Below are 14,140 nucleotides of genomic sequence, written 5' to 3'. Positions count from 1 at the left end.
GTCCGGCCAATAACTTAAGATTCCTTTGACCCATAGTCTTCATATTTGGTATTGAGGTTAGTCATGATTAGTAGATGACCCCTATTGACTTTTAGGTCACCAGGTCAAAGGTCAAGATCACAGGGGCCTTTACTTCAAAATGCTTGTCCGCCCTATAACTTAAAGATTCCTTTGACCGACAGTCTTCATATTTGGCATGGAGGCTAGTCATGATAAGTAGATGACCCCTATTGACTTTGAGGTCACCAGGTCAAAGGTCAAGGTCACAGGGGCCTTGACTTCAAAAAGCTTGTCCGCCTAATAACTAAAGATTCGTTTGACCCACAGTTTTCATATTTGGCATTGAGGTTAGTCATGACTAGAAGATGACCCCTATTGAATTTGAGGTCACTAGGTCAAATGTCAAGGTCAGAGGGGCCTTGACTTAAAAAAGCCTTTCTGCCCAATAACTTGATAAACCTTTGACTCACAGTCTTCATATTTGGTATTTAGATTAGCCATGATTAACAGATGACCCCAATTAATTTTGAGGTCACCAGGTCAAAGGTCAAGGTCACAGGGGCCTTGACTTCAAAAAGCTTGTCTGCCCAATAACTTAAGATTCCTTTGACCGACAGTCTTCATATTTGGCATGGAGGCTAGTCATGATAAGTAGATGACCCCTATTGACTTTGAGGTCACCAGGTCAAAGGTCAAGGTCACAGGGGCCTTGACTTCAAAAAGCTTGTCCGCCCAATAACTTAAGATTCCTTTGACCCACAGTTTTCATATTTGGAATGGAGGTTAGTCATGATTAGTAAATGACCCCTATTGATTTTGAGGTCACCATGTCAAAGGTCAAGGTCACAGGGACTTTGACTTCAAAAGTTTGTCTGCCCAATAACTTTAGATTCCTTTGACCCACAGTCTTCATATTTGGCATGGATGTTGATCATGATTAGTAGATGACCCCTTTTGATTTTGATGTCACTGGATCAAAGTTCAAGGTCATAGGGACTTTGACTTCAAAAAGTTTGTCCACCCATTAACTTAAGATTCCTTTGACCCACAGTCTTCATATTTGGCATGGATGTTGATCATGACTATAAGGTGACCCCTATTGATTTTGAGGTCACTGGGTCAAAGGTCAAGGTCACAGGGACCTTGACAAAAAAAAGCTTTTCTTCTCAATTGCTAAAGAATGTCCTGTCTGCAATGTATTGATTTTGACATTTTCACATTTGAAGCATGTAGAATACATAACTTAGCAATGCACTGGCTTAGTTACCTCAGATTTGGCAGGGAGGTTGTCCTTGAGCTCTAAATGGCCACTGTTGATTCTGACAAAGTGGTATGCGGGGGTATTCAGGCCATGATAGTGGCAGTTCTAGTTTATTTGGATAAAAACTGGATCCTCCATTCAGCAGCCACCTGTCTTAAGCAGCCAAAATGACTGCATCCCTTGGCTGGCTGCTTAAGACAGTTTCGACTGTATTTTTATAGTAAAAACTTTAAAAAAATCTTCTTTTAAAAAGCCCAATGAGCTAGAGCTTAGATGTTTAGCATGAAACATCTTATGGGTGTCTACCAAGTTTGTGCAAATAAAAGCCCTTGGGTTAAATTGGCCCTGCAACGTTGGGGTGGGGGGGCCTATATACAGGTGAGCGACCTCAGGGCCATCATGGCCCTCTTGTTTGTTTTTTTTTTTTCATCACGAAAATCTATAGTACTTTATATTGTCACCTTAGTGCAGTAATGGGTTAAGTCCTAAATTTGATAGGAGTTAACCTGTTATTGCACTAAGGTGACAATATATTTCAATAATTATGTCTACTATAAATTGATATTTCTTAGGTTAGTAGTTAGAACAGGTGTTAAAAGTTATAGTAAGAAAATTGAAATAACAGATTTGTTTCTAATGGTTATCAGTATAGTACGGTAAGAAATTTAGGAAATTTTAACATGTTAACTATGATTATAATATATAAATATGCTTGCTTAATTAAAAAATAGGTTCCCTCAGTTAAACTTTTTACCTCCGGAGTTTCTGTTTTCTTGCATTTTCACTTTGGTTTTACTAACACTGAGTGGAACTCTTTTTTCAGTGAGGAAGATAATTCGATGATAACTGTACATGAAGAACCACAGGAGGAGGTGAACGCTCATTCCCCGCCCCCATCACTTGTGCCACGCCTTCATGCAGTTGTGTGCAAGCCACTCAAGCATGTAAACCCTTTGGTACCTGAATTAGTTGAAGATAAGATACAAGGTACATGGTGATAAAATGTTTTTATGCCACCACAGCATCTGCGATGCGGTGGCATATAGCGATTCACCTCTGTGTGTGTGTGTGTGTGTGTTTGTTTGTTTGTTTGCGTGTGTGTGTGTGTGTTCTATAGATTATATTGTGAATTTAAAAAAATTTCTTGTGAAAAACCACTTGTCGAATTTCAACCAAACTTGGCAGGATTGATCCTTGAGTGAAGGGCTTCCAAAGTTGTTCAAAAAATTTCATTCCACGCAGAAATCTGGTTGCCATGGCAACCAAAAGGAATTATAAGAATAATTCGAAAAATCTTCTTGTAAAGACCCAAAAGGCTTAGAGCTTAGATATTTCGCATTAGGCATTGTCTGGTAGACCTCTACCAAGGTTGTTCAAATTATAGCCCTGGGGTCAAAATCGGCCCTGCCCCGGGGGTCATTGATTTTCACTTTATGTACATATAGTAAAAACTTAAAATAACTTCTTGTAAAGACCCAAAAGGCCTAAAGCTTAGATATTTTGCATAAGGCATTGTCTGATAGACCATTACCAAGATTGTTCAAATTATAGCCCTGGGGTCAAAATCGGCCCCGCCCCGGGGGTCATTGATTTTCACTATATGTACATATAGTAAAAACTTAAAATACCTTCTTTTCAAGACCCAAAAGGCCTAGAGCTTAGATATTTTGCATAAGGCATTGTCTGGTAGACCTCTATTCAGATTGTTCAAATTATAGCCCTGGGGTCAAAATCGGCCCTGCCCCGGGGGTCATTGGTTTTCCTTATATGTATATATTTAAAAAATTTAAAGTAAAAAAATTTCTTCTAGCAATTGACAAATGCTAGAGGTTAGATATTTTGCATGAAACATTGTGAAGTGAACTTCTAGCAAGATTGTTCAAATTATAGCCCTGGGGTCAAAATTGCCCCTGCCCCGGGGGTCATTGATTTTCAATATATACATACATGTATAGTAAAAAATCAAAAAATCTTATTGTCTGAAGGTACAAGGCTTAGAGCTTGAATATTTGTTAAATGATATCATCTATAGGTACTCTACCAAAGTTGTTCAAATTTTGCCTCTTGTGTCAAAATTAGCCCCGCTCCGTGGGCCATAGGTTTTCCTTATATGTATATAGTAAAAACTTAAAAAATCATCTTCTCTAAATTTACAAAGGCTAGAGTTAAGACATTTTGCATGAAACATTATGTAGTGAACCTCTAGCAAGATTGTACACATTATAGCCCAGGGGTCAAAATTGGCCCCACCCCCAGGAGTCATTGATTTTCACTATGTACATATAGTAAAAAAAAAAAAAATTTGTCTGAAGGTACAAGGCATAGAGCTTTGATGTTTGCTATATGATATCATCTATGGGTTCTCTACTAAAGTTGTTTTAATTATGCCCCTAGTGTTAAAATTGGCCCTGTCCAGGGGCCGTGATTCTCATTATGTTCACATAGTAAAAACAGAAAATAAAACAAATCTTTTCTGAATGGGAGAAAGCTACAGCTTAGATATTTGACTTGAAATGTTGTTTGGTGGACCTGTATCAAGATTGTTTTGAATTAAACCCTTGGGTCCAAAATTTTGCCTTGCCCAAGGGGACAGTGACCTACTTTCTTGTCCTTTGATGTACAGCAATGAAATTTTGACCATGTGCACAGTTTTAGATGTAAAATTGAACTTTGATATCAGGTGACCTAGATTTTGATGATGTGACCTACTTTCTTGTCCTTTTATGTACAGCTATATAATTTGAACCATGTGTACAGATTAAGATGTTAAGTGAACTTTGATTTCAGCTTACCTAGATTTTGACAAAGTGTCTTACTGTGTTGTCCTTTGATGGAGTCATGAAATTTAGGCTGTGTGAAATATGACCATCAAATTCACTAGACTCAAGTGCATTGATATATTCCTACTCTGATCTTTTATTGAGTTAACAACAGATTTAACCACTAATCTGATAATAAGAATTAGATAGGCCAGGGATCTATGCATTATGACAATCTTCAAAATTGTATAGAAACAAAAAAAAATCTGTTTCTACACTACTATTTAGTGTTGTATTAATGCGGTGGCATAGCATTTTTCTCAAATGCAATCTTGTTTTGTTTTGCAGTCAAAGATTGAATAAATTGGGGGTCCATGGTCGAGTGATTAAGGTTGTTGACTTCAAACAATTTTCCCCCAACTGTTAGAATCCTGACAGGGATTTTAAATTCTTTATTGAGGAAGCCATTCAGTGTGCTTATGGAATATTGGTTCTACTCCTGTGCCCATTCATACCTGAAATATTGCACGGAAGAGCAGCTGAGGTCTTCTTCAATCAGTTGAGCTAGAAAGTTGCCATGTGACCTATACTGTGTTGATGTGTCATAAAACCCAACCAAAGTTAGAGAAAGCAGAACATAAACATACAGTAAAATACCATCTTACGACTTTAAAGCTATTAAGGCCATTTATCAATTATACAAAGTATTTGCCTTCTTTATTCATTGAGAAAAATGATCAATCTAATACATCATAGCCAGCACTTCTCTCGTCAGACCATTGTGTGTTTATGCCCCCATTGTCATAATCTTGTCTGTGGCGTAAACAAACACACAGTGTCAAATTAGGTCTTTATCTGTGTAAGTCTATCATACTCTTGATTTACAATATAGTAATAGTATTTAAGCGTCAGCATGATTGAGACTGAATTTCTTCAGGTTTGGTGTTAGAAACAGTTTTGTCGGTAATCGACTGGTCAATAGCATTTAATTGAGCAGCGCTATGACAAAACCAACATAATGTGTTTGCGACCAGCAGTCTGATCACGATCCATGCTGTTCCCTATCAGTTTCTCTACTTGTATTACAGTTTGTAAGCGATCAGCATGAATCCTGATCAGACTGCTCGGATGCTCAGGCTGGTCTGGATCAATGCTGGTCGCAAATGCATTATGTTGGTTTTGTCATGACGCTGCTCAATTGTTTTGTTGAAGACAAGTATGGTAAAAGATGCTAATTGCACCAAACTATCAATTTAAAAAAGTGCTTTATTTAGATATGCAATTAATGTTTAAATCATTATGAGAAGTGTAAGTTTCTTAAGATCAAAAGTTTTAATTTACATGTGAATGAAATTGAGTAAATGTGGTTATGCTCCAAAAAATGTGCATTATTACAGCTAAACCTCATTCTTTAGTTTGTAATAACACTTAAAATAATTGTTACCTTGGTCTGTCATAAAAATTTTTATGAAATAAGAAAATGTACCAATTAAAAAAAAATCGAAAGTTTAACATCTGCAGAAAGAGATAAAACCTAACTTAAAGTTTGAGACATGGGTACTTATAAGTTGGACTGCATAAGTTGTTAAGGTTGCTTATTCACTATTAAGACCAGTTTACTTTAAAGATCACTTCGAGTTAGTCCTATTTGTGGTCTTAATAGAGAGAATTTACTGTACATAGTTATTCCAGTTGAACAAGTTTGTCGTTTCATTCTAATGAATTTATTTTCATGTTATCTTGTAAGGTGCGCTAGATATCTTAAAGGACTTGTAAATGAAATCCATCTATCTTAAAATTTAGAGTCCATGACTGGTCTCCACACCAAATCTAATTATTTGTACATTTATTCAAATCACTGATGCAAAAAACATACTTTACACAACTTTGAATTCCATTAAATTTTCAAATAAATAACACTTAATTGGCAAATGCTAAGGTATGAAGAAATGTTAAAATAAATAATTTATATTGTTGATCTGGCATTACATTAAAATGCAATAATGTAATGTAAACTTAGTGAAAAATCTGGAAGTTAAGTTGTTTCACTATATGATAATTGTGATATTTGATATTTTACAGTATTGGAGAATATTCAGGGTGTTTTGACAGCTTTGAAACAGGAATTGTTGTCTGTACTGGAGCATGCTTTACTTGGAGATAAAATGGCTGCCAAATACCTACTGTGTCATCTTATTGCCAATGTGTAAGTTTTACTGAACATTGACATTTATTAGGAAACTTACAGAGTGAACATTTTGTGCCCACAGGCATTTTTGCCATAATCTGAATCTTCCGCAATGGGGAAAAATGTATGTGTTAAGCATAGGGAAAAAATGTATGATAAATTATAAGTATAGAAATTTTTAGAATATCACAAAAGTACAAACAATTATTGGAAAGGAAATATTGTTATGCTTTACTCTTTAAGTAAGAGACGATTAACAATAACCACTCTAAATACACATATATTTAATGGACTTGTCCACCTTACAATCTGGAGTTAACCGGGAAAATTTCAAAATGTTATACTTACTAAACAGCATACAAAGTAGATCATGATCAAATGGCAGGGGTGTGCCAGTTGATGTTGGTCTAATGGCAAAGGGTTGTGAAAAAAGTTTTTCTGCAAGAGATTTTAAAATGCTATCAGATGCTGAAGAGTCTGCTAAGAATCCCTATACATGGGACATTATAGGAAAATCTTTATTTGCCACAACAATTGAAAAAGATACATAGGGAATATTATGTTGTAGTAACTTTCTGAGGCTTTGTATTTTGCTACGAGCAGCGGTTTGAAAAATGATATCACGCGAGACGGAATAATTTTGGTTCCCGTTTCCAAATGCAACGTTATACACAGCTTAGATCGGAACCAACGTCAAAAATAGTCTGGCACTTCCATATTTGGTACCGTATTTGTCACTTACATAATACGGAATTTTCTATCCATTGAAGCGTATTTGCGCTTCAAGATTTGCGTGTATTTAGGGAGAAAATTTATAGGTATATAAGAAAATTAATTATATGTTCTTATTATGACTAAAACTTCAGATATGGTAGAGCTGATGCTATGGCACTGGGAAAGTTTTCCGTGAATTTCAGCAACTGTCCCAACTCTTCATTATACTCTGAATTGTTACACCATTTACTGTCCAATCTCGTCACACAGGTATCTTATTTGATTTCCTTATTTGACAATCAAATTATGATATAACTGCCTATATTTATCAACAATTTATACAATTTTGTATATATGCATCTTATAATGATAAAAATATTTTTCTATAATTACACATCTTATAATGATAAAAATATTTTTCTATAATTATTCATTTTACCTTGAAAATTTACTCTCTTTTGCCTAGAAAGTTTTTTTATATGAAAGTCAGAAGTTTGGTTAGTGTATCTTTTGTGTGAAGTGTCATTTTAATAAAAAATAGAATTACCAGAGTTTCAAGCTTCTTTATATTTTTGTGGACATATAGGGATCACTTCTCCATCGTCTGTCCGTCCGTTTGTCTCAATACCTGCCCAGACTACTGCTTAAAAACTGCTGGTGTAATTTATTCCAACTTTATTTAAAAATGTTTTTATGCCCCCACAGAGTGGGAGCATATAGCGTTGCACTTGTCCGTCCGAGTGTCCGTACGTCTGTCCGTCCGTCTGTCCGTACGTCCCGAAATCTTGTGAACGAAACTCCTCTTAAACCGGATGGCAGATTTTGCTTAAACTTCCAGGGATGAACAACCTTAATGTGTAGATGGTAGTAAAGGAAGGAATTTTTGCTGCAACCAAATTTAACAGAATTATGGCCCTTTGTTGATTTTTTCACTATATACTATGTAGAAATTTTGTGAACGCAACTCCTCTTAAACCGGATGGCAGATTTTGCTTAAACTTCCAGGGATGAACAACCTTAATGTGTAGATGGCAGTAAAGGAAGGAATTTTTGCTGCGACCAAATTTAACAGAATTATGGCCCTTTGTTGATTTTTTCACTATATACTAATATGTAGAAATTTTGTGAACGCAACTCCTCTTTAACCGGATGGCAGATTTTGCTTAAACTTCCAGGGATGAACAACCTTAATGTGTAGATGGTAGTAAAGGAAGGAATTTTTGCTGCGACCAAATTTAACAGAATTATGGCCCTTTGTTGATTTTTTCACTATATACTATGTAGAAATTTTGTGAACGCAACTCCTCTTAAACTGGATGGCAGATTTTGCTTAAACTTCCAGGGATGAACAACCTTAATGTGTAGATGGTAGTAAAGGAAGGAATTTTTGCTGCGACCAAATTTAACAGAATTATGGCCCTTTGTTGATTTTTAGTTTTCAACTTGTGGCACATGTAGTCCAAAAAATATTTGACCTAGAGTCATAAGATTGACAGAACAGTGGCGTGTGGGGGCATCCGTGTCCTATGGACACATTTCTAGTTTTCCCTGTTTATGATATTTGTGTGTCTTGCTTCACAGTAGCTACAAAATATCTGTGACACATACAGGGAACAAACTGGTCAATCACCCCTCAATACAACTGCTAAATTGGCTATTATTATCAACACATGAGATCATTCTTTGTGTTACTCATCTTATTTTTTGGAATCACTTGTGCCATTTGAAAAAACGGGGTATTGACTTGTGCGTGTAGTGCATGCGTGATTTAACTACTGGTAAATCACCGACTTGCGGGATATTCTCAAAGTTAACAAACAAACAAACAAATAAAATAATCCATTACTCCCATTCAGATATTGTCACATTTTGGATGTATTGGTAACTGCCCATAACTTACAATTATTATTTATTTTACAGTCTCATTTACTGCACATGTCTCTGGACAACATGAACAAACTTCCATTCTCACCAAAGAAAGATTACACTGCAAACAGGCTGCGCTCTGGTATTTTACAGCTAGCAGAACATACCAATATGACTGTAAATGAAATTGCTCTTGAACCAGGACAGCTCGATGTAAATGGTAATTTTTTATTTTCACTTTTTGGAAAAATAATGGGACTATTGTATCTTCCCATGTTTCAGTGTCTGTGACATATTCAGTGATCTGTGAAATATTTAATGTTATTTTAAATGTCATTAACCACTGTTTTGTTTCTTGTTGATCATCATTGGATTTCAACTTCACATGTGTCTGTGAGATTATAGTTGAAGATTATTATCCAAAGCCTATGAATGAAGAACTGATTTTTACCGACTTGAAACCCTATGTTAAGTTTTGTCTGCAAGATGAATCTCTGGATCTACTGAATGTATTCTCTTGAAATATTTTACATTTCTCCAATACTTTATTAGGTCACAGTCCTAAGGCCTTAGTTTATACATGGCTTTTGGCTGAATTTTAATAATTTCTGACTGTTTTTTGTTTAGTTTTTTTTTTTTTTTTTTAAATCTCATTTTGCATGCAAATCATGTTTTTTCCATGACCCAGAACTGTTGCATGAATTTTGACTGAATAATAGCTATTCTGAACTTAAAAGAAGGTTTCTGGTAAAGTTTTGAAAACAAGATAAATAATGTTTCTGATAAAGTTTTGAGAACAGTATAAATAATGTTTCTGATAAAGTTTTGAGAACAAGATAAATAATGTTTCTGATAAAGTTTTGAGAACAGTATAAATAATGTTTCTGATAAAGTTTTGAGAACAAGATAAATAATGTTTCTGATAAAGTTTTGAGAACAGTATAAATAATGTTTCTGATAAAGTTTTGAGAACAGTATAAATGATGTTTCTGATAAAGTTTTGAAAACAAGATAAATAATGTTTCTGATAAAGTTTTGAGAACAAGATAAATAATGTTTCTGATAAAGTTTTGAGAACAGTATAAATAATGTTTCTGATAAAGTTTTGAGAACAAGATAAATAATGTTTCTGATAAAGTTTGAGAACAGTATAAATAATGTTTCTGATAAAGTTTGAGAACAGTATAAATGATGTTTCTGATAAAGTTTTGAGAACAGTATAAATAATGTTTCTGATAAGTTTGAGAACAGTATAAATGATGTTTCTGATAAAGTTTTGAAAACAAGATAAATAATGTTTCTGATAAAGTTTTGAGAACAAGATAAATAATGTTTCTGATAAAGTTTTGAGAACAGTATAAATAATGTTTCTGATAAAGTTTTGAGAACAAGATAAATAATGTTTCTGATAAAGTTTTGAGAACAAGATAATAATGTTTCTGATCAAGTTTTGAGAACAAGATAAATAATGTTTCTGATAAAGTTTTGAGAACAAGATAAATAATGTTTCTTAAAAAGTTTTGAGAACAAAATAAACCATGTTTCTGGTAAGTTTTGAGAACAAGTTTAAGGTATCACTTGAAGTTTCATCTTTATGGGTCAAAATTGTATTTTATTAATTTTCAGGTGTGAAAAATATACAATCACTTGGAAATGTTATAAACTGGCAAAAAGTGGAATATGATTTTGAATTTCACAGACAAGACTTTCCATCCAACATCTCGGCCCTCATTATTTCAGAAGGAAGATCTATATTGCCTGTAAGAATAACTTTATTTTTAACAGATTATGTTAGCTTACGGAACGTCGGTGGTTCTACTCAGGTGCCTGTTTGTGCCTGAAATAATGCACGGAAGGGCACCTGAGGTCTTCCTCCACCAGTAAAGCTGGAACGTCGCGATATGACCTATACTGTGTCAATGTGACGTAAAACCCAAAACAAAAACAAAAAACAGATTACAGTCGACTCTCGTTATCTCGAAGTCATTGGGACCGTCAAAAAAATATCGAGATAACGAAATGTCGAGATAAACATATTAGGGTTAGTACAAGGCGAAACTGATTTTTACAAAAGACATGTGCATACCTTATGTCAAATAAACTATAATGTCCCCATGTCTTGTTTTCATAGGCCTAGTCAATATTTAACAAAGTGACATAAGCGGATGTTTACCAGCGGAAATACGAGTGTCTGTGATAAAAACACATCGTGAGGTTTACTCAGTAATACACCAATATAGTGAATCGGATATGGTTGATCCGGATATCCTTCCGGGTTATTTATCGGGTTTTTCTCGAGATTGTTCCACCGCTGATTGATTTGGTGGTGATGTTGTGAAACAATATTGCAATGATAGCGTTTCTATACTTTCACTTTTTCATTTACATTTAAAGTCATAATGAATTGATACAGTGTTCGAATATTAAAAAAGAATGTAAAATTCACTCATTGTGGACATAAGTCAATCAACACGCTAAATAGATTAACTTTTATAAAAACAGCTAAACTTGTTACAAACATAATCGTCATTATGACACGCGCTATTAATTGAGCAATTATCGTCTAGATTGTGTTTTTCACACGTCTGAAGGGAACAGACGAAGTCGAGATAAACAAAGGATAATAGTGTGAAAATAACTGTTGGGGCTGAAATTTTACATCGAGATACTGAAAATATCGAAATAGAAATATCGAGATAAACAAATATTTCCAATATAGATAAAGAAGGAAGAAAATCGGGACTTTAAAAATTTCATCGAGATAACGAAATATCGAGAAAAGCGATGTCGAGATAACGATAGTTGACTGTATGTAAATGTTCACTTGAACTGTGCACTATAGTTGAATTATGCACAAGAAGCAGAGAGAGTTGTGTCCAAGCTTTTTGGTTTTAAATTGACTTTTTAGCTCTCCTGAGCTAGTTCAGGAAGAGCTTTTAGGATCGTTGAATGTCCGTTGGCCGTCCACACTTGTTGGTTAACACTAAAGCGGTCACATTTTTTACTCAATCATCATCAAACTTGGTCAGGAAGCTTGCCTAGGTAATAGCTCGGATGAGTTCGAACATGGGTCATCTTGGATGAAAAACTAGGTCACAGGAGCTAAAAATAGAAAAACCTTGTTGACACTAGTGGTCACATTTTTGACTCAATCATCATCAAACTTGGTCAGGATGCTTGTCTAGGTAATTGCTCGGATGAGTTCCAACATGGGTCATCTTGGATGAACAGGAGCTAAAAATAGAAAAACCTTAATACTCTAGTGGCTTACTGTTTTAAATCCAAATATCATGGAAATTAGTCTGAAAGTTTGTTTTGATGATTTTTAGGTCAAGTTCCAGTATGGGTCACCTCGGGTTAAAAACTAGGTCACACTGCTCAAATATTGATAATCCTTGTTAACACTCTTGTGGTCACATTTTTTGACTCACCTGTCATTAATTTGGTCAGAATGCTTGTCTAGGTAATTGTTCAGATGAGTTCGATGGTCAGGTGAGCAATGTAGGGCCATCTTGCCTTCTTGTTTGTTATGCAGTTGAATGCAATACAAGAACTGCAGCTTTTTGTTTCAAAAAGTTTGAGATAATTTTGCAATGAAAACAGGCAAGAACTGGATAAGGAAAAAGATACCTTTGCAATTGAACAGGTGAAATTTTGTTTAAAAAAGAAAATGTCCTGAACGTCTTCAATACAGAGACACATTCTCAGTAATTCCAAAATGTAGAGTTGGACATTTCATTAACTTGTGCACTGTTCATTAAAAAAATCTGCTGGTAGACTAATTAGTCCCCTACCGGTTTACCGGAGGGGACTTTAGGTTTACCCTCTGTCTGTCCGTCTGTCAGTCCGTCCGTCCACAAAACTGGATCCCGCGATAACTTGAAAAGTACTGAAAATATTTTTATGAAACTTGGTATATGGATAGATGGCAGTATGGAGATTATGCATGTCTTTTTCTTTTCTTCCTATGTTGAAAATTCTGGTTGCTATGGCAACAAATAGGCTGAAAATATAGCAAATTTTACACATAAACTGGATCCAGTGATAACGCAAAAAGTACTGGAAATATTTTTATGAAACTTGACATATGGGTAGATGACAGTCTTGCGATTATGCATGTTTTTTTCTTTTCTTCCTATGTTGAAAATTCTGGTTGCTATGGCAATAAATAGGCTGAAAATATGGCAAATTTTACACATAAACTGGATCCAGTGATAAAGCAAAAAGTACTGGAAATATTTTTATGAAACTTGACATATGGGTAGATGGCAGTCTTGAGATTATGCACGTTTTTTTCTTTTCTTCCTATGTTGAAAATTCTGGTTGCTATGGCAACACATACATAAACTGGATCCAGTGATAAAGCAAAAAGTACTGGAAATATTTTTATGAAACTTGACATATGGGTAGATGGCAGTCTTGAGATTATGCACATCTTTTTCTTTTCTTCCTATGTTGAAAATTCTGGTTGCTATGGCAACACATAGACTGAAAATATGGCAAATTTTACACATAAACTGAATCCAGTGATAACTCAAAAAGTACTGGAAATATTTTTATGAAACTTGACATATGGGTAGATGACAGTCTTGAGATTACGCATGTCTTATCTGTTCTTCCTATTTTGAAAAAATATCAGTTGCCTTGGCAACAAATAGGCTTAAAACATGGCAAATATAACAATATTTGTGATTTGTCAAAAAGAGCTGAAAATTTTTATGAAATTGCATCTTTAATTCAAGAGTTATCTCCTGTTTAAGAATTTTTCTTTTAAAATGTTATATTTTGGTAAACAGGGATGTTTCAAATATTAACTTAGAGTGTCCTTCAGTCCGTCTGTCTGTCTTGTTCATAAAAACTGTTTCCTGTGATCACTTTTAAAGAACTTTTCCAACAAATTTACTTAAAATAGAGAAAAATTGAAACATTAATGAATGGCCCTTCAGAATGTTGATGGGGTTCTAACCCTGGTAGGGGGACTTATGGATTGCTTGCAATAAACTAATGATAATTGCTTGTTTATATATAATCCTTATTCTCAATTCAAATTTTCAAAAATTCTTAAAAGTTTTTAAGGAAATATGATATAAAGCCATTTGTTTGACACTTACAGACACTAGTGATGGTTTTTATATCACACTTTGATTAGGTATGAAAGTTAAACCTTGAGGACATGTGTTAGAAAGGTCAGTTGTTTAAATAATCCTGCTTCATCACTATATATTTTAGAGGCTTGTAAGCTGTCTTAAACTTAATGTTCTGTTTTCTTTTTCAGAGTGATTGTTTTGTTCCTTTGCAGTGTAAGGAGCAAAACCAAGTGACCTAAGAAATTACTTTCAACAGTTAGATAAA

At 34.6% G+C, this 14,140-nt stretch overlaps 1 protein-coding gene across 1 annotated transcript in view; it reads left to right on the top strand.

The window, feature by feature from the left end:
* The window catches only part of LOC132750978 (mini-chromosome maintenance complex-binding protein-like), a gene marked incomplete at its 3' end in the record, with an annotated part of 31,253 nt that extends 17,154 nt beyond the window's left edge, over nt 1–14,099 (top strand). Inside the window, 6 exon segments of the mRNA XM_060741070.1 lie at nt 2,085–2,248; nt 6,103–6,226; nt 7,075–7,192; nt 8,843–9,008; nt 10,415–10,548; nt 14,064–14,099. Of these exon segments, the coding sequence (XP_060597053.1) occupies nt 2,085–2,248; nt 6,103–6,226; nt 7,075–7,192; nt 8,843–9,008; nt 10,415–10,548; nt 14,064–14,099 (742 nt within the window).
* Between the last annotated feature and the right edge of the window lie 41 nt (nt 14,100–14,140).

This window comes from Ruditapes philippinarum, unplaced genomic scaffold (assembly GCF_026571515.1).
Source record: "Ruditapes philippinarum isolate M1 unplaced genomic scaffold, ASM2657151v2 ctg997_1_1_1_1, whole genome shotgun sequence".
Lineage (NCBI taxonomy): Eukaryota > Metazoa > Mollusca > Bivalvia > Venerida > Veneridae > Ruditapes > Ruditapes philippinarum.
The sequence above is the reverse complement of the archived record's forward strand: the minus strand, read 5'-3'. Positions and strand labels throughout refer to the sequence as shown.